The 22,540-nt window shown below is 37.6% G+C and overlaps 3 protein-coding genes across 3 annotated transcripts in view; 2 read left to right on the forward strand and 1 right to left on the reverse strand.

Moving 5' to 3' along the window:
* LOC137940404 (cycloartenol synthase 2-like) overlaps positions 1 to 8,601 on the forward strand; it is a 46,929-nt gene extending 38,328 nt beyond the window's left edge. Inside the window, exons 14-19 of the mRNA XM_068785448.1 lie at positions 3,487 to 3,533; positions 3,635 to 3,778; positions 3,980 to 4,157; positions 4,720 to 4,800; positions 7,341 to 7,424; positions 8,020 to 8,601. Coding sequence (XP_068641549.1) covers positions 3,487 to 3,533; positions 3,635 to 3,778; positions 3,980 to 4,157; positions 4,720 to 4,800; positions 7,341 to 7,424; positions 8,020 to 8,133 — 648 coding nt within the window. The 3' untranslated portion in view covers positions 8,134 to 8,601. The remainder of the gene's footprint in view (positions 1 to 3,486; positions 3,534 to 3,634; positions 3,779 to 3,979; positions 4,158 to 4,719; positions 4,801 to 7,340; positions 7,425 to 8,019) is intronic.
* Positions 8,602 to 10,994: 2,393 nt separating this feature from the next.
* On the reverse strand, positions 10,995 to 15,866 carry LOC137940405 (trihelix transcription factor ASR3). Its single transcript, XM_068785449.1, has 3 exons — positions 15,712 to 15,866; positions 13,604 to 14,167; positions 10,995 to 11,553 (listed from the first exon to the last, which is right to left on the reverse strand). Exons 2-3 carry the CDS (start codon positions 14,148 to 14,150, stop codon positions 11,279 to 11,281), a joined length of 822 nt encoding a protein of 273 aa, XP_068641550.1. The 5' UTR covers positions 14,151 to 14,167; positions 15,712 to 15,866; the 3' UTR covers positions 10,995 to 11,278.
* Positions 15,867 to 17,568: 1,702 nt separating this feature from the next.
* LOC137941057 (protein EIN6 ENHANCER) lies at positions 17,569 to 22,422 on the forward strand. The gene is made up of 4 exons (XM_068786295.1): positions 17,569 to 17,829; positions 18,968 to 19,146; positions 20,141 to 20,208; positions 22,165 to 22,422. Exons 2-4 carry the CDS (start codon positions 18,972 to 18,974, stop codon positions 22,294 to 22,296), a joined length of 375 nt encoding a protein of 124 aa, XP_068642396.1. The 5' UTR covers positions 17,569 to 17,829; positions 18,968 to 18,971; the 3' UTR covers positions 22,297 to 22,422.
* Positions 22,423 to 22,540: the final 118 nt, after the last annotated feature.

Below are 22,540 nucleotides of genomic sequence, written 5' to 3' on the forward strand. Positions count from 1 at the left end.
TTGTCTTCTCAAACCATTGGTTCTCTATCCCCCCAATTGGCGACACTGCCTGGAACCTCCCTCTGAAACTTAAACAGCTCAAACCTCACCTTTAGAATTGGGCTTCTGATAAATGTAAGGCTGCAACCGCTGAGAAATCTGACCTCCTTTCCAAAATCGCTCGTTGGATAGACTTGAAGATTGTGGCCAGCGGCTCTCTCTCTTCGATTTCAAGGCCAAACTCGCCCTCCAAGCTTGTTCCCTCTTGCTATTTCACTGTGAGCGACTTCACTAGAAATTGCGAGTCAGATACAAATGGCTCCAAGAGGGGGATGGTAATACAAAATTTTTCCATGTCATGGCCTCCTCCAGACGGAGAATCAACCGCATCAACTCTATTTGCATGGAAAACAAGGTGATCTCTGACCGAGCAGTTGTTACTAACACCTTCTTGAATTACTTCAAAGATCTATACAAGAGGAATGCGCATATCGCCCCAAGCTTACCAGAGTGTGGCTCCCAACCATCTCAAAATTTGTCGCAAATCTCCTCGAAGTGCCCTTTTCTGCGAAGGAAATTGAGCGAGCCTAATGGTTTCAATGGGGATTATTTCAAATGTTGTTGGCCCACCCTCAAGAACGATGTCACCTACATGGTGAACTCCTATCACCAAGGCATCACCTTTAAGGGCTTGGGAGCCACCTTCATTTCCCTTATTCCAAAGAAATCCCACCTTGAACACCCAAGAGATTATCGCCCCATCAGCCTTGTCACCAGCAGCTACAAAATCATTGCTAGAATCATATCTCACATATTAAAGGCGGCCCTTCCTGCAGTCATTAGCCAAAACCAATGCATCTTTCTTCATGGCAGATCTATCCTTGATGCTGCAATGGCATCCCATGAGCTTCTCCACCACTTTAAGACCGACCACCAGCCTCAATTCGTGCTCAAATCGACCTAGAAAAGGCCTTTGACCGTGTTAATTGGAGCTTGCTCGATGTTCTTCGCCTCCATATGGCCTTCAACATGAAATGGTATTTTTTTATTAGGAGCTGCATCACCTCCCCCTCCTCCCTCATTCTGAATGGCAGAACCTGTGGTTATTTCAAAAGCAATCGCGGCCTCAGACAAAAGGACCACCTATCCCCTCCCTCTTCAGTATTATTGCGGAGTGTCTCTCGGCCATTGGCCATTTCGTGCGGCAAACTGGATGGCTCCAACCTATCTCCAATCAGCAGGCTTTTAACATCCCCCTCCTTCAGTTTGCTGATGACACGATCTTCTTTGGAGTGGGAACAATTGAGAAAGTGATCAAACTTAAGGCTCTCATTGGCCTTTTTGAGATCACCACTGGGTAGAAAGTCAATTGACGCGAATCCTCAATAACAGATTATTACATTGAGATGGATAGTCTCCAAACTATGGCTAATTCCTTGGTTGTGAAATTGCTACCTTGCCAACTTCCTACCTTAGACTCCCACTTTTTGATAGCCGGCCTGACAAGACCCTTTGGACCCCGGTGATTGAAAATCTGGAACATCGCCTTGCTACTTGGAAAGGTCGCCTTCTTTCCAAAGCTGGATGCTTCATTCTGCTCAATTCCTGCCTCTCGGGCATACCGAACTACTATCTCTCATTCATTTACTGCCCTATTGGAATCTGCAAGAAAATTGATGCCATTAAAAGGCGATTCCTATGGAGATGTGCCTTGGATGATTTCAAGTACCATCTTGTGAGGTGGACTGACCTTTGCATGCCTAAGACTATGGATGACCTCGGCATCCGGCTAACGAAGGACACGAATCAGGCCTTCATCCTCAAATGGTTTTGGAAAGCTAATGCTGAACCAAAATGCATCTGCTGGCCAATGCTCTTTGCCAAGCTCAACATGAGCACTAATTGGTGGATTTCTGGTGGCCATCCTCACAACTTGTCACCCTTATAGTGAGTGTTTTCCCCTCTCCTACCCACCTTTGTGAAGGGTATCAGATTCCTCATCGAAAATGGATCTTCCCTCCTCTTCTGGTCGAACTGGAGGTGTGGCAACAAGCAGCTTGAGGCTGCCTACCCAACTCTCCACTCTATCAGCTCCATGCACCATGCCTCGGTCGTTGATTGCTGAATTCCTCCCAATGGATGGAACTTCCATTTCCATAGAGACCTCAACGACTCAGAGGCTGCACTAATCCCTGCTATTCACTCCGATTGTCAGCAAATGCAAATCCGTCCCCACCTCAATGCCAAGATTATTTGGCACCCAAAGGAAAGTGGCTCCTTCTCGGTTTCTTCTGCTTATCTTCTCATCAGGGAACGGTCCTCTTCAGCCCTTCATGACCTCACGTTTCTTTGGAAGATAGTCCTTCCTCTCAAAGTTCGCTTCTTCCTCTGGTGTGCGGCCCAAGACAAAATTCTCACCGCCACCAATCTCCATAAATGGGGTAACTCTGCCCCCAACATGCACTGCCCACTCTGCAGTGCAGCTGAAGAAACCACCTATCATCTCCTATTGTAGTGCCCTTTTGTGTGGATGGTTTGGACCAACATCCTTCTACGCATTGGCTTACAGATTTGCCTCCCCAACAATCTTCTTGGTTCTTGCAAGTCTTTGCTTTCCACTCTCCCACGTTGCCATCCTCTCCTCATGCGTGGGGCACATTCCATGAGCCCTCTGGAAAGAGCGCAACCAGAGAAGATTTAACTTCAAAGCCAGCATCACCACCGTGGTCTCCAACAAAGTTGGCAGACTCATAGCATCCTGGCTGTATACCTGAAAAGAATTCTTTGCCAGAGGGGCGGCATTACCAAGCTAAATTTTTGCGGTAGTGCACGTTGCTGCCCTGGTATTGCGGGTTATGGTGGTGCCTTCCGTAACTCGGAAAGCCAAATCCTTATTACATATTCCGGCTCACTTGTCAATGCGGACTCCACTGAAGCCAAGCTCTTCGTTTTGCTCTAAGGTCTTCTTATCTTTGAAGAGCACCTTGCCGGACCTCTCATAATTGGAGACTCTCAAGTGATCATCTCATGGTGCTCCTCTAGATCCTCTACTCCATTGAAACACTGGAATGTAATTAACAGAAATTTTGACATTTTACCCCTTTTGGAATGTCAGCATTTCAGAAGATTGTGAGCAAGCTAGTGATGGAAAATATCTACTCCCCAGCTTGAGGAGGAGTATTGGAAATTCAAAATTGATGAAATCCCAAGATTTCTGTGAATAGAAATAATTGGAGGGACTAATTTATATTTCTAATTATAGGAGATTAGCTGTAAATTAGTAGATAATAGTTTCCTGATTTCTAGAGTTTAAAATCAGATTTGTATCCTGATTTCTAGAGATTAGAATCAGATTTGTATTAGCTGTAAATTAGGTTTGTATTCCTGATTCCGTAGAATACCTAGCTGTATAAATTCCTTGTATTTGATCAGTTCAGTATGAATAAAATTTCAGAATTTTCTTCAAAAACTTGTAACTAATTCTTGTGGTTGTCCTTCTATTTTCAGTTAATCAATCCTGCAGAGACTTTTGGAGATATTGTTATTGATTATCCGTAATTTTTCATCCCACTTCCTTTTTCCTGTTCACGGATGTATTAATGTGAAATTCTGATTGCTTGTTCCATGTGTAACATTCAGCAACATGGTGTTGCAGATATGTAGAATGTACCTCAGCTGCAATTCAGGCTCTAGCATTGTTTAAGAAAGCTTACCCTGGACATAGGAGGGAAGAGATAGATGCTTCCATAAAAAAAGCAGTTAATTTTATCGAGACGATACAAGCCCCAGATGGTTCATGGTTTGTCATTATTTCTGTATTGTTTTTTCGTTACTTCAGAAAAATTAAACTGATCTTGCAGATCTCACTGTGTGGGACGATCAAATTAATTTTTTTAGTTTCTTCTAAATGGCCTATTACAAAGGGTTTTTGTTCCCTCCCCTGTGATGTGCACTTTGTTACAACTAAAGCCAACTCTCATAAAAAACCTTCTTTGAGTAGGTATGGCTCTTGGGCAGTCTGCTTCACCTATGGTGCATGGTTTGGAGTGAAGGGACTGGTGGCTGGTGGAAAATCCTACCAGAATAGCTCTTGCATTCGTAAAGCTTGCCAATTTCTTTTGTCAAAACAGCTGCCTTCTGGTGGTTGGGGGGAGAGTTATCTTTCATGTCAGAACAAGGTGAAGCTATATTTGTGCTGCATTTCTGTTCTGGGACAGTGCATCTTCTATGTTCTTGTCCTTTAGCATTTCTCATACTCATGGATGAGCATTTTGATTGAAGAAACTCAAAAAGATACACTTTCATGCTGTGCATGAAATGATTCTATTTTAATTTTTAGTGTATTTTGCTGTGTACAACAATTCAATGCTCATGTTAAGTTGCAACAAACCTTCATTAGTGGGTTAGTTCATCTACCAACTTGACTGCTTTGAGACTAGACATTATATCAAATCTGTTGGACTTGCCTATTCTGTTCTTTAATATTTAATGTGTATTGTTGCAAATATGGAAAAACTTCTTACTTAAATGAAATGTCCACGAAATATGTAGAAAAAAATATGTTCTAACTTAAGGTTGCCTTTATATTGGGGACTGGGAGTAGCCTTATGTTTTCTCTAATGAAAACATTCTAATGGCCATATATTTGTTGAAACAGGTCTAATCTACCTAATCTTGTTTTTGTTTCTGCTTTAATGAATTCATCACTTTCTCAAAAAAAAAAAAAAATTGTTGAAACAGGTCTACGCAAATCTTGAAGGCAACAGATCACACAATGTAAATACTGGATGGGCTATGATGGCTCTTATTGATGCCGGTCAGGTATGCTCAGAAAGTAGCTCCTATGCATTTGTATTCATGTTTACTCTTTCCAGTTCTCTCATCATTATCATTTGATCATTCATTCATGAAAAGATTTCTTTATCATTTTTTCATATCTGACCAGAGGCAGTGGCACCAACCTACTAAGATGTTCAGGACTGCTGTATCCAGTAAAATCGTTTTGATCAATTGGCAATGCCATTTTTAAAGAAGAATTTAATTAGAAAATAACAAATAAAGTTAAGATAAACTGTATTTTTTTATTTCTGTCAGTATTTGGCCCATTTTACCCACAAAGTTCATGGTTAACCCCGGTTGCCTGAGAAAGGTCTTCTAGTTCCTTTTTTATCTGGGCAAAGCAGTTAAGATAAACCTGGCCATGGGTCCTGGTTATAGTTAAACCAGTTCCATCTGTCAGACTCAACTGGGTTTCGTCAATCCATGTGCTTAGTCCAACTTGAGCATACATTGTTCAAGGTGTAACATGGACATAACTATCTGCAACTTAGAATGATGGCGCAGGATAACATGAGGAATTAGGCACCAAAGTTCGTCCTATCATTATTGTCATTAAACCATGTCATTTCTCATTCTTCTCTTATTAAGAAAGAAGTGTTCCAGGTTCTCTTGGCTTACTTAGAAGCTTATTCTCTTAAAAGAAAGTTTTGATAACTCAATGATTTTCCAGATCTGGTATCCACACCTTGTATATATTTCTCATAGTTTTTGAAAAGAAAGGAGGTTTGCTTCAGATCAGTTCTCATTTACCCAATGTCATTTTTGTCACCAAAATAGGGTATCTGCAACTATTAAGAAAAAATTCCAAATTGGGAGAAAAATAGAATAACCTCAAATCAGCAGGAGAACTTTTTATTAAAAGAAGATTTGTATTAAATAGTGAAAAGCTGTCTTCCTTCTTACATTGAGATTTTATAGGCAAGTGAATTCACCAATTCAAGGAACTCCTTTGCTTGTCTTTTCCAGGAAAAAATACTCTAATAACACTCCTAATTAGTTGTTACTAAATATAAACTCTAAATTGCTGCATAAGCCATATTAAAAGAATTATAATGTCTAACTAAAATAAAATTTATAAAACTTTTACATTAAAGTGGATACTGTCAAAATAGAAAATATGAAGAAAAAAAGAGGGGAGAAGCAAAGGAGAGAAAGAGAATCTTGGGAGAAGTCTCGTTGGGGGTCAAGCTCGATCCCCCTTCTATTAAATAAGTGATTTTGGTAAAAATGACAAATATGCCCCTTACATACCTTTTTTTTTTTTTTTTTGAGAATGTGGTGTGAATTTATAAAGAACTAGAAACCATTACAAGCTAGGGGAGCTCCGTCGTTACAATTAGCGATTGGAGGGAAACTCCCAATTTGGCCTGACTATCAGCAAAAGAATTGGTTGAACGGGGAACATGATTCCAAGTACATTGCAAGTCAAAGGCGATATTACAGATATCAAGAAAGGTGTCCCAATGTCTCCAAGGGGGGAGCTCGGGCTTTAGCACACCAATCAATGATGACTTTGGAGTCTCCCTCGACAATTAGTGGGGCGGTGAATCTGTCACAGTAGAGTTTGAGTCCATGGAGGAGGCCGGCGAGTTCAGTCGATGTGAAGTCTGAGAGGCCAAGAGGACCGACATAGACAGCAAGGAGGGAGGCGTCAGCCGAGTGGAATCCGCCACCAAAACCAGCAGGACCCGGCCAACCAATGGTTCTACCGTCGAAGTTCAATTTAAGAGTTCCAACTGGTGGGGGTTGCCATTCTGCCATAGTGACTCAGCGAGGAGGGCCCCCCATTTGGGCCACTAGCAGCCAGTTGGATCTGAGGTACGTCCCCTACAAGTGGAGAAATTCATTTTTTATGAGAACCCAAGAGGAGACCTAACCGATGATGTCTGTAGTTAGTGCTTCAATGCTGTTGAATTTGCACTGGAAGCGCTTGCCATTGCGTTCCTTCCAGATGGACCAGCGGATTAGGCCAACGCAGTTGGAGAGGGGCAATTTGCCAAGCATGGGGGGTGGGATCCACGTAGGGATTGGATCGTGGAAAGAAGGTCTTGAGTAACGCAAGTCTGGATGCCAATCCGATGCAGCAGTTGGGGGCAGATTCTCCAGGCAAATGGACAAAGGTGGAGGACATGGCTGACAGATTCAGCCTTGACAAGTCAGGTCTGGACTCGGGTTGTCACGTCTGGCCAGGTTGTTAGTGGTCAGAATTTTATTCAAACATGCAGTCCAGAGGAAGAATGTAGCCTGAGGTGGGGCGTCGATGTGCCAAAATTGAACAATTTGATGTTGATTCACAGAGGAGGCATCTTGGTAGAGCTGGTGGTATGTTGTAGCAACTAAGACAGAGACATTGGACAGGCATATGTTATAAGTCAATTTTAGTTGTATTGAGCATGACGTAAGCTCACATTGATGACTTTCACTTGCAATAAAAATAAGTATACAACTGAGAAAGCTAAAGATTTTCATTGTTTTGCATCTCCTCCTTAATTTTGACTATTTTCTCTTTACTTCTGGACTAGGCTGAAAGGGATCCAAAACCCCTACACCGAGCTGCAAAAGTATTGATTAATTCACAAATGGAGAATGGTGATTATCCACAACAGGTAACTATTCTTTAGTCCTTGAAAATGCAATTGAGTTCAAAATAACAGTTGAATTGTATGCTTCAGTAACCTGCTACATAATAGCGCTTCTGTTGAGTGTATTAGTGTGCAGGTTTTGGTCAGATTATTTATTAGGTTATTATTTCTGTTTTGCAATGAATACTATGTCTACTAGAGAGGGAGCTAAACCCAACTTACGCTTAAGCTTGTACCAAAAATTGTGCAGGCCAAGTTGTAATGGAAACTGTAAAAATGGTAGGAACCAATAATATTTGGATTAGGTCAAATTATTTGGATTAGGAAAGCCGAGTATTGGTTGCAAATTCCTTTGATGGAGATTTGTAAAATGAAAATGGCAGATCTTGTATAAGCAAAGCTAAAATTCCTCCCAAATGAATGTAGGAGTGCGTACCAAGCTGTACAAGCACAGTTTCTAAGTTCAATCTTTTGTAGGGTCCTCCAAAATACAGATTTTTTTTTTCTTCTATTGTTTTTATCCAGGAAAAAATAGCAAAAACATTTAGCGCACTGTCCTGTTGCTTTCACATAGCAGTACCTTAATTCTCGTACTTTTTTATTGATTTTCGTGCTACAGGAGATTTCAGGAGTCTTCAACAGGAACTGTATGATAAGTTATTCGGCATACCGTAACATTTTCCCAATATGGGCTCTTGGTGAATATCGTTCCCGGGTCTTGCAAACCTCTTAACTGATTCTGATTTCTACCAAACAGTAGCTTAAACATCGTTTCAATGGAGTCATGTCAAGTCTTGCTGCTACTGCTGCTTGCCTACTAGTAGCTTCATAAAACACATTTAAGCTGTGTAGGGAGAAGCTTCTTGGACTTGAGAGACAAAGAAATGCCAGTGTCTATTGACAGTGATACTTGACGATGAGACTGGTTGTTGGCCACAACTCTGGGCAGATAACAGCCGTGATGCTTTCCATCCTGGGTGGCGGATATATAACGAGCTGCGAGTTGAAAACCGACAGCCCAATTTATGATGTTTTCAGTCTATGTCATTTTTTACCTCGTACTTTTGAAGTGGAGCTTTGGAGCTGGGGCTAATGTTATAGAAACTCTCTGAGGTGTCTAGGTCTGATCCAACTCAGGTTCAATTGGTTGATCATTTGGTTGAACTTGGTTTCTTCTAATATAACTAACAATGAAAAGTCATTTGATGTCTTTTCGTATTGGATCAGCCCTCATTTTCATGGGAACCAATCTTGCCTTGCCCATTACTATACATATGGTGATGGAATTGTTATTTGATCCCGCTGGGCAATATGGGTCAGCTTTTAAATATTTTTAAATTTATTTAATTCTGTAAATTATTATATGACTTGAGCTGAAGCCTTATCATGGGACGTTTGTGTGATCAAAATTATAAAATTAAGCATCTACTACCTATTACTTGAATCATTTGGTGTGAAAAGGCTATCTCAATAGTCTGATTATTTTGCACCAAATGGCTTTTCGTATATGATTAACCTTCATTTTCATGGGAACCAATCTTGCCTTGCCCATTACAATAAATATGGTAATGGAATTGCTATTTGATCCGGCAGGGTAAGATGGGTCAGCTTTTAAATATTTTAAAATTTATTTAATTCTGTAAATTTATATATTTTATTTATAATTATTATATAACTCAAAAGTACAGATATGACTTCAGCTGAAGCCTTACCATGGGACGTTTATGTAATCAAAATTATAAAATTAAGCATCTACTACCTACTACTTGAATCATTTGGTGCGAAAAGTCTATCTCAATCATCCAATTATGATCGGATGATTGAGATAGTGTTTTACATGTTTTGCACCAAATGGTTTTTCGTATATGATCAGCCCTCATTTTCATGGGAACCAATCTTGCCTTGCCCATTACAATAAATATGGTGTTGGAATTGCTATTTGATCCCACAAGGCAAGATGGGTCAGCTTTTAAATATTTTTAAATTTATTTAATTCTGTTGATTTATATCTTTTATTTATAATTATTATATTACTCAAAGTACATATATGACTTGAGTTGAAGCCTCACCGTGGGACGTTTGTGTAATCAAAATTATAAAATTAAGCATCTACTACCTACTACTTGAATCATTTGGTGCGAAAAATCTATCTCAATCATCGGATTATGATCAAATGACTGAGATAGCGTTTTACATGTTTCGTGCCAAATGGCTTTTCAAATTGGATTAGCCCTCATTGTCATGGGAACCAATCTTGCCATGCCCAGTACAATAAATATGGTGATAGAATTGCTATTTGATCTCTCAGGGCAAGATACGTCAGCTTTTCAATATTTTTAAATTTATTTAATTTTGTAAATTTATATATTTTATTTATAATTATTATATAACTCAAAGTACATATATGACTTGAGTTGAAGCCTCACCATGGGACGTTTGTGTAATCAAAATTATAAAATTAAGCATCTACTACCTACTACTTGAATCATTTGGTGCGAAAAGTCTATCTCAATCGTCCAATTATGATCGGATGATTGAGATGGCGTTTTACATGTTTTGCACCAAATGGCTTTTCATATATGATCAACCCTCATTTTCATGGGAACCAATCTTGCCTTGCTCACTACAATAAATATGGTGATAGAATTGCTATTTGATCCCCGCAAGGCAAGATGGGTCAGCTTTTAAATATTTTTAAATTTATTTAATTCTGTAAATTTATTTATTTTATTTATAATTATTATATAACTCAAAGTACATATATGACTTGAGCCAAAACCTCACCATGGGACGTTTGTGTAATCAAAATTATAAAATTAAGCATCTACTACCTACTACTTGAATTATTTCGTGCGAAAAGTCTATCTCAACCGTCCGATTATGATCGGATGACTGAGATAGTGTTTTGCATGTTTTGCACCAAATGATTTTTCGTATTGGATCAACCCTTATTTTCATGGGAACCAATCTTGCCATGCCCACTACAATAAATATGGTGATAGAATTGCTATTTGATCCCGCAGGGCAAGATGGGTCTGCTTTTAAATATTTTTAAATTTATTTAATTCTTTAAATTTATATATTTTATTTATTACTATTATATAACTCAAAGTACAGATATGACTTGAGCTGAAGCCTCACCATGGGACGTTTGTGTAATCAAAATTATAAAATTAAGCATCTACTACCTACTACTTGAATCATTTATAATAGCGGATACCAATATTTCTTTCTCAACTCCTGTCAATTTTACTTCAAAATTGTTGTTCGTTTTCTTAACATTTCATACAAGTGTACTAACACAATTTCCACCTTTTTCTCAGTTTGATGTCCTATAAACCTTCATCTACGTTTGCTGCTTCATTCATTTTCTGTTTTATAAATTGAGATTCATTCATGCAACACATTGGATTAAGGGGTTAGTGTACAATGAATTACACTTCCAGTGAATCATTACTTCGAATTCTATAGTTATAGTTTTGCACTACTTTTTTTTCTTGTTAAATCATTACCCTCAATTGAAGTCATCTGGATACTGATCTATGGCCAAACAAAAGGATCAAGCCTTTAAAAGGTACATCAACAGTCCTTGTGGTTAACCTGAGGCAGCCCTCACCTGCCCCTTCATCCCCATGAATTCGTCAAAGCAGTTGTTCACTTTACAAATGCATTTCACAAGTAACTCAAACATTGCAGCTGAGAAATTTTTTGACCAACAAAAATACGGTTTTGTAGCAAACAGAACTACGTGCTGTACAATGGGGAACGATTGCGGAATCGAATGTTATAGCATCTAGTACGAGAAAAACTACCCTAAGCGATAAAAAGTAGTAGTGGGAGGGAAGTTTGTAGGAAGCAGTTTTTGGAAACAAACCAATTTATTTTACTAGCTCTACAAGCTGATGAAGACTACTAACAAGAGTGCCAAAGACTTTGATCAGCTCATCAGCTTGATACCTCTTAAACTCGGCTTGAATATCATCAGCTTTGCTGGTACCTACTAGGACCTGATTCCTCCCTCCATTCTCGCTCAGATCTCCCCTTAATATGTTCTGTAGAAGACGTGCACTCTCCTGCACTTTTGCTGCCACTATTTGCTCCGTCCCAGCATTGGCTTTCAGTGAATTGTTCCCTGTTGCCTTCTTATTTCGACCTTACAAAAACATGGTGGAAACATGCCAGAGTCAACATTGACCAACACAAGCACTAGATCTTGAACAACCCAAGTTAATACAGGTAGTAGTAGCTAAAAACACTGATCATATCTATAAAAAGGAAGAACCATAAAGACTGATTGGCAGAGAAACATGTGCTGAAAGGAATGTAAAAAATATTGATATGGGTGAAAAAAACAAGGCATTATTAGCATCCGTTAGGATTGAGATCTCATCTGTGAAACCTGCCTTGCACGAATCCAGAAGCCAGATGAGCTGTTTTACTGTTCTATCTAGTAGTAACTGCATCCACTGCTTGATATGCCTAATGTCTTATGAGACTGAGATGTCTCCTCAATATGTTTGGCTGCTAATAAAGAACAGAACTGGAGCAGTTGATATAGCATTCAAAAGAAGGATCATTTAGCATGCTACAATCACAATCACACTCACATAGGAAACTCCAAAAGAGGAACACCGATACCAGCCATCTATAGAGCCAAATAACATCATCAACCACATAAGCCACTGGTCAGGACCAGTCCTCAAGAAATCAAGCAAAAACAGAAATCAAACTTAGATGTTTTACTTTATACTAGACTCAGACTTGGACTCAGATTCGTTATTGGCTCCTGATTCTGCCATTTTCCTTCATATAGTCAGGTCCTTTAAGAAAGTACCTTTGTTGCAAACATGATGCCTGTGGCTAGAGACAAACAGGGTTTTACTTTTAGCAGGGTCTCACTGCTACCTGCCGAGATAATTGAATCTACAAATAAAAGTAGGCACCTATTTTAAAGAATATATTATTATTCTCTCATATGCAAAGTCCACAGGAACGAGACAGAGATGGATTGAAGTACAGTTAGAGTATGATTCAAGGTGTCACCATTATAACAACTCTAGTCATTTGATAGATGGGGTTGATGTTATGGTCCTGGGGTTACCTATGTCTTCCGTTCCTAACAGGCCGGTCTTTTGGGTAGTATTGGCTAGGTGCTTAACATTTGGTATCAGAGCGGGCTCCCACGTCGCGAGTTCAAATCCTTGCGGCGGCAGTGACCTAAGCGGAAGGGGCGACCTAGAGGCTAGATTAAAATTACTGGTAGGTCCACAAGGTGGGTTGGGCCAGTGTCACTAGAGTAGGCCGCCGACCAAAGTGGGCCACTGTGGACGTCGGCTCGTGAAGGTGGGGTGTGTTGTTATGGTCTTGGGGTTACCTATGCCTTCCGCTCCTAACAGACCAGTCTTTTGGGTAGTATTGGCTAGGTGCTTAACAATTGAACAAACCAAAGCTGAAAGATATTTGCTCTAATTCCAACTATGATATTGTGCACTAAGATAAATTTTGTGCACCTCAGCACTGCCTGTAATTTCTTCAAGATTGCTTCACTTTCTAAAATCATTTATGGTAGATGATGAGTTTTTGAAAATGATCCTTCATATCTGTCTCATGTGCACAAAAAGTTTTCCATAGCAGGAATAATTAACAGCTTGGCATTTTTCCCTGAAGAATATCTTCAACCACTTGAGACCAACTCGTAAAGTGGTACTGAAGCCAGAAGAACAGTCAGAATATAATTATTGCTTTGAGTAAGACTTATGAACAGATGAAAGAAGACAAGAATTCACAGATCAGTAAAGAAATTAACTTTTACCAACATAATGTAAGATATTTAAGTATCCAGTGACTGATTTTAGCACTATGAATTCTATGGTGCCTAATCTGGTCACCAAATGAAAAAGACTTTAGGCTTACCGTTTAGTTGAACACAAAAATGTCCATATAACATCATGCATTCAGAGACCGTAAATAATGCAGTAGGGACAGTGAGATACATAGTAAAAGAAAAAAGACAGTGAGTTCTTTAAACGTTGCTAATTTATCCTCTTATCTTCGATTGACAGATTTTACAATTCAAAGTTTATTAGTAACCCCCAAAAGCAATAATTAGATGGCCACATCATGATTGCAATTGAATTACTTCTTAGGAGAGAAAAATAAATTAATATAATCAAGTGAATCAAAGTTTGAGATAACACGCTTACCACAAGAATCAACCAAGGCTTTGAACTTGGAAGCCTCAACAGGACTGATAAGTCCTTCCGACTCACTTTCTACTTCAGATTCAGACTCAGATTCATGAGCTTCGAGAAAAGCATCCAAAGCTCCAAATACTTCTCTGTTAAAAAAAGCTGGTAGTCCAAATTCCTTTTTCCTCTCACTTTCCAGACACCAATACGAACCAATCCTAAACTGTGTTTCCCAATCTCTTATTTCTTTGTACTCAGTGAGCATCTGGTCCCATTTTCTCCTGCATTGGTTCGATGATCTAAGAACACCCAAATCTGCACAATTATCAGATATGATTTTCCATTTTTGGTAGGAGGAGAGGGTTTTAAGAGAGTCCTCATTAACTGCAGCCACCTCAGAGATAAAAGTCAGCATTTCTTTGACAGTCCAGTCTGGAACCACCTGAGAACGGGTACAACGAGAAACTACATTGCTTTTACCACTGCCTTGAGCCTTCTTTCCTGTCTTTGCACCTTTTGCAACAGGAGTTTCTAAAGTCACAGGAGACTCCTCTTTTTCCATTAATTGATACAACACAGCTGTATAAAGGAAAAAAATACACACCCCCATTATAGTCAACATTGAAAAATCATCACATGCAATCAGGGATGGCACTGCTGATTATCACAAGATTTAATGATTTTATTGATGAGATCAGAACCAAAACAAAATCCATAGCATGATAGATACTATGCCAGGTTGTTTGAACTAGTCTGAACTTCTCAACAAACAGAACTAGTTTAACACTGTTCATTGTGATCACATTTACATTTGAAGTGCTACGAGAACAAATTTTTTGAATTATTTAAGAATAAAATTGTCCTCACAGGGCTTCATGTATGCTAGTTGCATTGGTGGATACACTTCCCTTTTATCAGATGACTGATAAAGAGTTCATGAGGTGTACAGTCCTATTGTGATCCCAAATTTGTCTGTTGGATGTTGATGTGCCATGCACTGAGTTATTTCATTGATTTGTATCATGCTCTTGCATCTTTGATTGGTTTTGGGTACTAACTGGGGTAGACAAAAAATGTGGACTGGCAGGGATTCACTACTCTTCCTATCAAGAGATAGGAATTAGTAGGTTATTCACAAAGTTTAACTGAGATTTGGTGAAATGGCAGAAATTGGTGAAAAGGCAATAGCTTCTCGAAGAGGCTAAATGAAGGAAGGCATCCAACTCACAAACTCAAACTAAAGAGTAGCAAGGCCGATCCAAGTTATACTTAGGTTGCAGATCACTTCATGACAGATGTGGGACTATTTTTAACACTCTCCATCATGTCTTGACCTTCTTTATGGCTCCATACACATGGATTATTTTGAATGGTGTCACAACTGTCATTGAAGGCCCATCAAATTCTCGGGCCTCATGAAAAAATGCATCCTATTCAATGAGATTCAAATGCAGAGGTCCAACCTAAATACTTAGATGAGCTATATGTGCACTAAGCAAAGCATTGATGGAGAATACTTCAAAACAGTATCCTCAATAAGACTGTTCATAGAACTCTAACATTGTCTCTATTAGTATCTCTTCAGTCATTAAAGCCGTAAACACTCAAGGAGGGAAATCCCTCAACCCTTTTGTATGTAGTAAGAAATAGTTTTGCACTAATATCCTCAACTTGTGAATACAACCTAGTGTCTTTAGTTGCAGGATATGTAGGTATTAACTATTAATTCCAAATGCAGTACAAAGGTTTTTATGATATGGCTGAGGGGTATATCGCATTCCATCCTTCAAAAATAATATATTAAATGCCATAACAAGTAACGTCATGGCGAAGACACCATGGAAGCTCAGCTCCATAATATCTCTTCAGGAACACCCTCTAAATACGGCAAAACATGTCAACAGAAAACTCAATGGCTAACAACTCAACAGTCATTAGTCCGTTAGACGCGTACAACCCAAAATCGATATAAAAAAGATAAACGAAGAGGCAATTATCCAAGGTCGCTAGTGTATCCCGGCATCACCGGAGTCTAGTGTTTTTTAACATTCACATCCAACGTACCAGTTATGATTTTACTCGTTAAACCGTGAAATAAGGAAAAGAAAAGGCAGGAAGATTACATTGAAGACCGAGGTGGTGACTAAAGCTTGGACAGTGTATCGTTTTGTCATTCGGTCGGAATTTTGGCCGTCGGATCTGCGGTCGCTTATGCAAAGCCGTGAACGGGGATTTTGTTGCGTTGGCCTTGCCCCTGAAGAAGACCCTGTGGAAGCACTCCTTGCGTAAATTTTGAAATATCCTTTTTATAATATTTTGAATTAAAAATCATATAATCAGTTGATACTACTTTTAGATACTTGATAATAGCCATAGACAATTATAACCTTGTTATTAATTTTAATTTTTAATTTTTAATTTTTAATTTTTAAATAATAAGGGGGTGACCCATGACCTCTCTTGTGGATCCCACCCTCACTACCCTCCAATGTGGGGTGGGAAGTAGGACAAGGATGATCTGGTTCCTATATATATATAACATTTTTATATAGAGAAAAAAGGGTTCATCAATCCTCTCTATCTGATTAGAAGGAGGTAGCTTGGACCTTCACTTTGTTTCTATATACAATAGTATGGTTTGTCACGCTTCCGTTTAAATTCTATTGACATCAATTTCGGTATGCTAGAAACTAGCTGAGGATCTCGACACTACGAAGTGATTCGGTTGTTGCATTGCAAAGAAGACAAAAAATTGATCGTTTGGAGATTGTTTTGACAAAGAGATTTTGATTTTTAGGTGACGACTTCATGGCTGCTTATTGATTTTGATTTCGCGTGCGTCTTATCGTAAGGAATTTCCCCTTTAGTAATTTCTAATATAATTTTCATTTCATTTTTTAAGGGAATTTTATTGTAATATCCAACGTTTTTTAAATTGTAATACAAATAACTAATTTTTTAATTTAATATCATAAATACTTAACTTTGACCGGTCAAATGCACATGTGTATAGCCAATGTGACACTTAGGCTTTAGTGTCATTTCATCACACCTCAGCAACATGAAGAGTTTAACAATATGTCACCCCAAGTCATCATTCATGTAGGATGCCATGTCATCAAATGCCACATAAGCCTTCCACATCATTTTACCTTTTTTCTCCTTTTTTTTATAGTTAATTTAGGTTATTTTGTAATAAAAATATTTTTAAAAACATTAATTTATGGTTTTAAAAAATCTTACTCATTTAATTTCATTAGCTTGACTTCAATATAATAAAAATTATAAATTTTGATTATTAATTATTTAAAAAAATAATGCAATTAATACCTTATTTTTCTTAATACCTTAATATAATTATTTTACTTTAATATATTATTTAATTTAATACAATATTTAGTAAAAAATAATTTAGTTTTTAAAATTTGTATTTATTGGTACAAAAATTTTACCTTTTTTATAATAAAAAAATATAAAATATGTATATTAATTAACTAAAAAAATATTCTTACCTATTTAATACTTTTTATTATTGACTAAAAAAATATTTGAAAATTTATTTTAGAGTTTAAAATTTTAATTTATCGGTACACATTTTATTACCTTATATTAAAAATAATTAAAAAAATCATATTTAACTCTTAAAAATATTTCAATATTTTTTGAAAATACATATTTATTTTAAAAATATTTTAAAAACCTAAATATAATTTAAGATATTTAAAATATATTAAATATATTTTTAAAATTATAAAATTTTAATAAATATTTAAATATTTAATTTACAAAAAAATTAAAAAATAAATTAATATATTTTTATAAATATTTATTCGTGGCGTTCTACACGGTGGATGACATGGCTTCCCTGTGAGGCGGCAGGTGACATGTCGTTAGTCTCGGGCATTAATGTGGTGTATAACTTTTGATTGTAAACATGGGTCGTGGATCGGGTCATAGTTAAGGGTTAGTTATTTGTATTATTATTTTTTAAAAATTGGGTTGTACAGTCAAATTCCTTGTTTTTTTGTTTTTGTTTCTATCTAGGTCGTTCTCTTTCGTCACTAATCTCTTCGCTGTCGATCGACCGATCCCCCCCGTCCTCCCCTCTTGTGATTCTCCCTTTCCTTCACCAGTTTTCCCTTTCCTGTCTTCTTTTTATCCTTGTCTCTTCCTTCCCATCGTATTTGTTAAAGAGAAGAACCGAAGGCTACCGTAGCGAAAACCGAAGAGCAAGTTATAAGGTAAGGGTTGTGCTTCCCACAGCTAACTGTAATTTTATGTTTCTTTGTTTGTCTCATACCTTAGCTGAAATTTTGTGACATGGGGGCATTATTTTCCATCCTCCTGTCTTACAATCATGTAATGATGGCTTTGCCAATAATAAGTGAAATGTACACAGCATTTCTTCATGGAGTAGCTTTATAAATGCAAATGTATTTCTTTTTCTTTATTTTTTATGATTTTGGATTTTTCCAGAGTAACTGAGGTATGATTGTATGACCCCTGACTTTACCTATTAAGACTACAGATGAAAACGAAGAAAGTTTCATGTACCAATTTGGATGCGATAAAATAGGATTTTAACTTCTCATGTATTGAATTCATTACTAAAAGTCTATTGCCTTCTAGGGACAGGCTTCGCTGCTAGTTTGAATTAACTAAATACAGATTGTGGGAGTATTATGACTTGTCTCTACTCTGCAGCACTTGGGAAGGAAGATGAGTCCATGTTAAGCTAACTTGCCAGACTAAGGCAAAATTGTTGTAAAAGGAAGAGCACCTTACTGAGGTCACTTATTGACCCTTATTGGTCGCTGAGACCATGACCATTTGTAATGGTTTGGATATGAAGCTCATAAAAATGGATTTTTAGAATACATTTACGTGGACATATCTTGTGTAATGAATCCAATCATAGAATTGTATTATTTAAGTGCTTATTGCTTGCCAAAGATCCTACTTCTACAATTGGTAGGTCACCGGGTTATTCAAATAAGTCGTGTTTTCCGTGGTTTTCCCATGTTACAACTTCCGTACCAATTCGATCGATCCGGAATGGATCGGTTAAACATTCCATTAGGGAGCCCGGTCTTGACTCTAAAGTGTGGTATTCATTCTCGTTCGGCTCTTGGAATCACATCCAGCAGTGGTTGGAAGGGTCCATTTTATCTTTCACTTTGAGGAATTCCACTCCTTCAACTGGCAGTTTCAGTATTGACAAATGCGTGTTTTGATGAGACGATTTTGCATTTTGTACTTTGGCATTTTGACCTCTAATTTCACAACATTCTTCCAGGGACTACTAGTTGCATATGTTATTGATTGTATATCTCAAGCTATGTGGAAATTTTTAGTTAAATGAGAAACATTGTTTTCCAGGCTAATGGAGTCAGAAGTGATAGAAGCAGATCTTGTGTTGCCCCCTGTTCTTAGTTTCAAGAAGGTACAGATGTCAGAAAAGTACCCAAAAGGGCATGCACGAGGCAGGCATTGGAAACATCTGAAGCAGATTCTTCAGGCAGAAAATTACCAGAATTATCCTGTGAATGAACCAACCTGTAAGTATTTTATCAAGTTCCATATTCCTTCTAAGCTCTGATTGTAGTGTATATCAAAAATCTCTTGAAGGGAGCTTTGAGGCTTTCATAATTGAGTTTGAAAAAGGAAAGAAAAAAAAGAAAAAAAACAGATCATCCCCCAAAGGAAAAGATTAGCATCCACTTACCGACTCGCCAATGATTTTGAACTATAGTACATCTGTCCTGCTAATAAGTTATTATGCCAGAATTGTTTTTTAGACAATAATGTCTTTTTTTCCTGAACTTATGGGATCAATGATGTAGTTTTAACCTCTTGATCAAGCTGATTTGATCTAGAATGGGTTCCTGAGTTAGGCTACAAGTATTCTTTGTTGCCCATGTTGATGGCTATGTGGATCCTGTACATGTGCAGCCATAGACCTACCATACCCAGCTAACGCCTTTTTTTTTTTTGCGTTTTGTTTGATTGCAAGACTAGAGGAGGGGCTTACCCAGCTAACACCTGACTAAGCTGCATTAGAAATGGCTGGTGAATCACCTCTGTATCCTTGATACATTAAGTTTCACTGTTGGTCTGTCTAACATTCATCTATTGTGGTGGCAAAAGAGCCACTCTCCCACTTGTCTACTGGGTTCCAAAATTTTTGAAATAATATCATAATGTTTAACATAAATCATGTTGGCTGTAGCTTTTACTGGTCATTGCTACTGCTCATTGTCTTTTCCCTTTCCTAGCTATCTCAAATCCCACTATTCAATATCAATATATATATATATATATATATATATATATATATATATAGAGAGAGAGAGAGAGAGAGAGAGAGAGAGAGAGAGAGAGAAATGTCAAATTCTTCATTTGTTTCTTTTTTGAAGATTCCAGTAAGATCTATTCATGACAAACTCATTTTGCAATTGGAAGGTTATTAGCTTCAAAAGATTAGATCTTGAAGTTGATTTGTTTTAAACATCCAAAGGGAGAGCTTGATTGAACGTTCGTTTTGTTCTGCAGATGTAAATATAGAGACCCCTCCTTCTATGTATCCCTCAAAGAAATTTTGTGACATGACAGGGTTTGAGGTATGTGATATCTCTCCATTTCTATTATCCAGATAGGTATATTTTTCATGTCAATCCTTTCTGTTTTAGCTTACTCCATCTTTATATGTACTACATGACGTTCTCATTCTCTGATATATATCAATGTTTGTCGAAATCAATTTTACATCTATAGTTAAGGATCAGTCCTGGGGTTATGTGGAATTTCTGAAAAAGATAAATATTTCATTGACTTAATGTAATTTGAGTACAATGAGCCTCTATTTATAATAGAGGAAACAACTAGAATCTAATTACAATTAAACTACCCTTGGCCCAGTTACACCTAAAGTTAAATACTAAAAGATAAATTTTAAAACAATTGAACATAAAGAAAAAACTAATATAACTAAAACACCTTTGACTGAGACTTTTCTATGAGACCTTTCCTGTGAGACTCTTGTAAGACTCCACCATATTAATTCTAGCTCTGTGAGAGTCATGTAAGACCCTTTCATATACGCTCTTCAACAAATTTATTGGAGTTCCATAAAGAGTACCAACACTTGAACCACAAGATCAGAAAGAGTGTTATTGTTGTCTAGTTATGATTCTAATTCTAACTGCACAATATTAATCCTCTAGTATTACCCAGTCAATGTGAACAAGGCAGCAATTATGCTGTATCGTGGAAAGCTATTTAGATGACTAGGATGATCAGATTAAGTAGTTTTAGAGCGTTGTGGACTGCTTCAATTGGTCTGGTGCCTTAGTGCCATTTATGAGGTTAATGTAAGCTGAATACATTTAAGTGCAGGCTTAAATGAGTGGCTTATAATGAGCAATTCAGTGTTGCATGTTAATTTTCTACAAACGGTTCGCTTACAGCCAAAAAAACTGGAAATTACTCCATAAGCTTGTTGTGTTTCCTAGAATCAAATTTTCAGTTGTTGAGGATTGATTTGGGGTTGAGGTTGTGTTTCAACTAGTGAGGAGCTCTGCATTATCGTTTGGTAGTGTAGATTCACCTTAGTTTACAATCCTGGACTTGAGGCTATTAATTGCATTTTCTTGTTTATTAGGTTAATTGGCCTGTATTTCCAGGCTACATTGAAGCATGAAAATGATCAAGAATGTTCAACAATTTGTTGTCTACTACCAAGTGAAGATTATTCTTGCTTCCACATGTGGATTATCTAATTGGAAATAATCTGCTCCTTTTGCTTTTTGACAACCAAGTTACATCCCAAAATGATTAACCAAAGTTACGAAATCTTGTTTCTAATTATGAAGTGTAGGACCTTCCAGAATTAGATCTATGTGGACCGCTTTCCCCCAAAACAATACTTCACACGCCCAGTCAGCAAGTCTAAGATTTGAAATACAGGTGCGAGATGCAAAACTGTGAGACTTTTATTCACCAACACTCTTTCTTGCATCCAAACATAATCAGATAACACAGCCCAAGAGTTTTCTCAACTAATAAGCCTAGGATCTTCTTGCTGCTGAGCGAGCTCTTGTAACAACACCTACAACATTTAGTCTTCTGGCATGAGGCACAGCACACAAATACAAGATACATTAAAGAGGGATTTCGATCCACATACATCAACTGACAAGGATTTTAAGTATGCATCATGGGGGTAAGATAGCTAGATTGCATTTTCTTGAAAATTGTGCAGTATCTTTCTGTTTGTGGCTGGTGAATATATCAAGTCTAAACTAGTAGCTGCAGGGGTTAGCTTAGTCACTGTGCAACGGGGATCCTAAATTCTTGAAATCTTTTTCAATATGATTGAGAACTTATGCCAAGCTAGGGTTTTTTTCCCCAAGATTCCTCTCACAGCACCCTGGTTGCCGATTTTACATATGGTGTTCTATAACAATCACAATGTGTGAGCCCTTTAGATTGCTGTGGATCTTTCAAAATCTCAGGACAAGAAAATGAATTGAAAGCTCTTGATCATCAACCTTACCGGCTGTTGGTTTTGCTTGCAGGCTCAATACGTTGATCCGCGTACACACCTTCGTTATGCATCAGTTGATGTGTTTAAGCGAATAAGAATGCTTCCCAATGAGTATGTTCAGCGGTACTTGGCTTTACGAAATGCTGCAATTGTTTTGAAGTAGATCCATTTGTTTCAAGAAAAATACAACTCCTTAATTGTTCTTTATAAATGCAATGACATGGAATTTATCATTAGTAAGTTTGAAGAGTACATGGGAACTTCGTACTTGTGTCTTTAATTAAACCTAACACTTTCCTTACTTTCCCGAAATATTTGTTACAAATATTAAGAAAGGTCCCAGCTTGATTTACAGCTGAAAAGCTAGTTTAGATACAAAAAACACGTCAGCTGGACGGCAAACACAA

Source organism: Aristolochia californica, unplaced genomic scaffold, assembly GCF_029961685.1.
Source record: "Aristolochia californica isolate CCGP_79_NKW_82.1479 unplaced genomic scaffold, dmAriCali1.0.hap1 SCAF_9, whole genome shotgun sequence".
Lineage (NCBI taxonomy): Eukaryota > Viridiplantae > Streptophyta > Magnoliopsida > Piperales > Aristolochiaceae > Aristolochia > Aristolochia californica.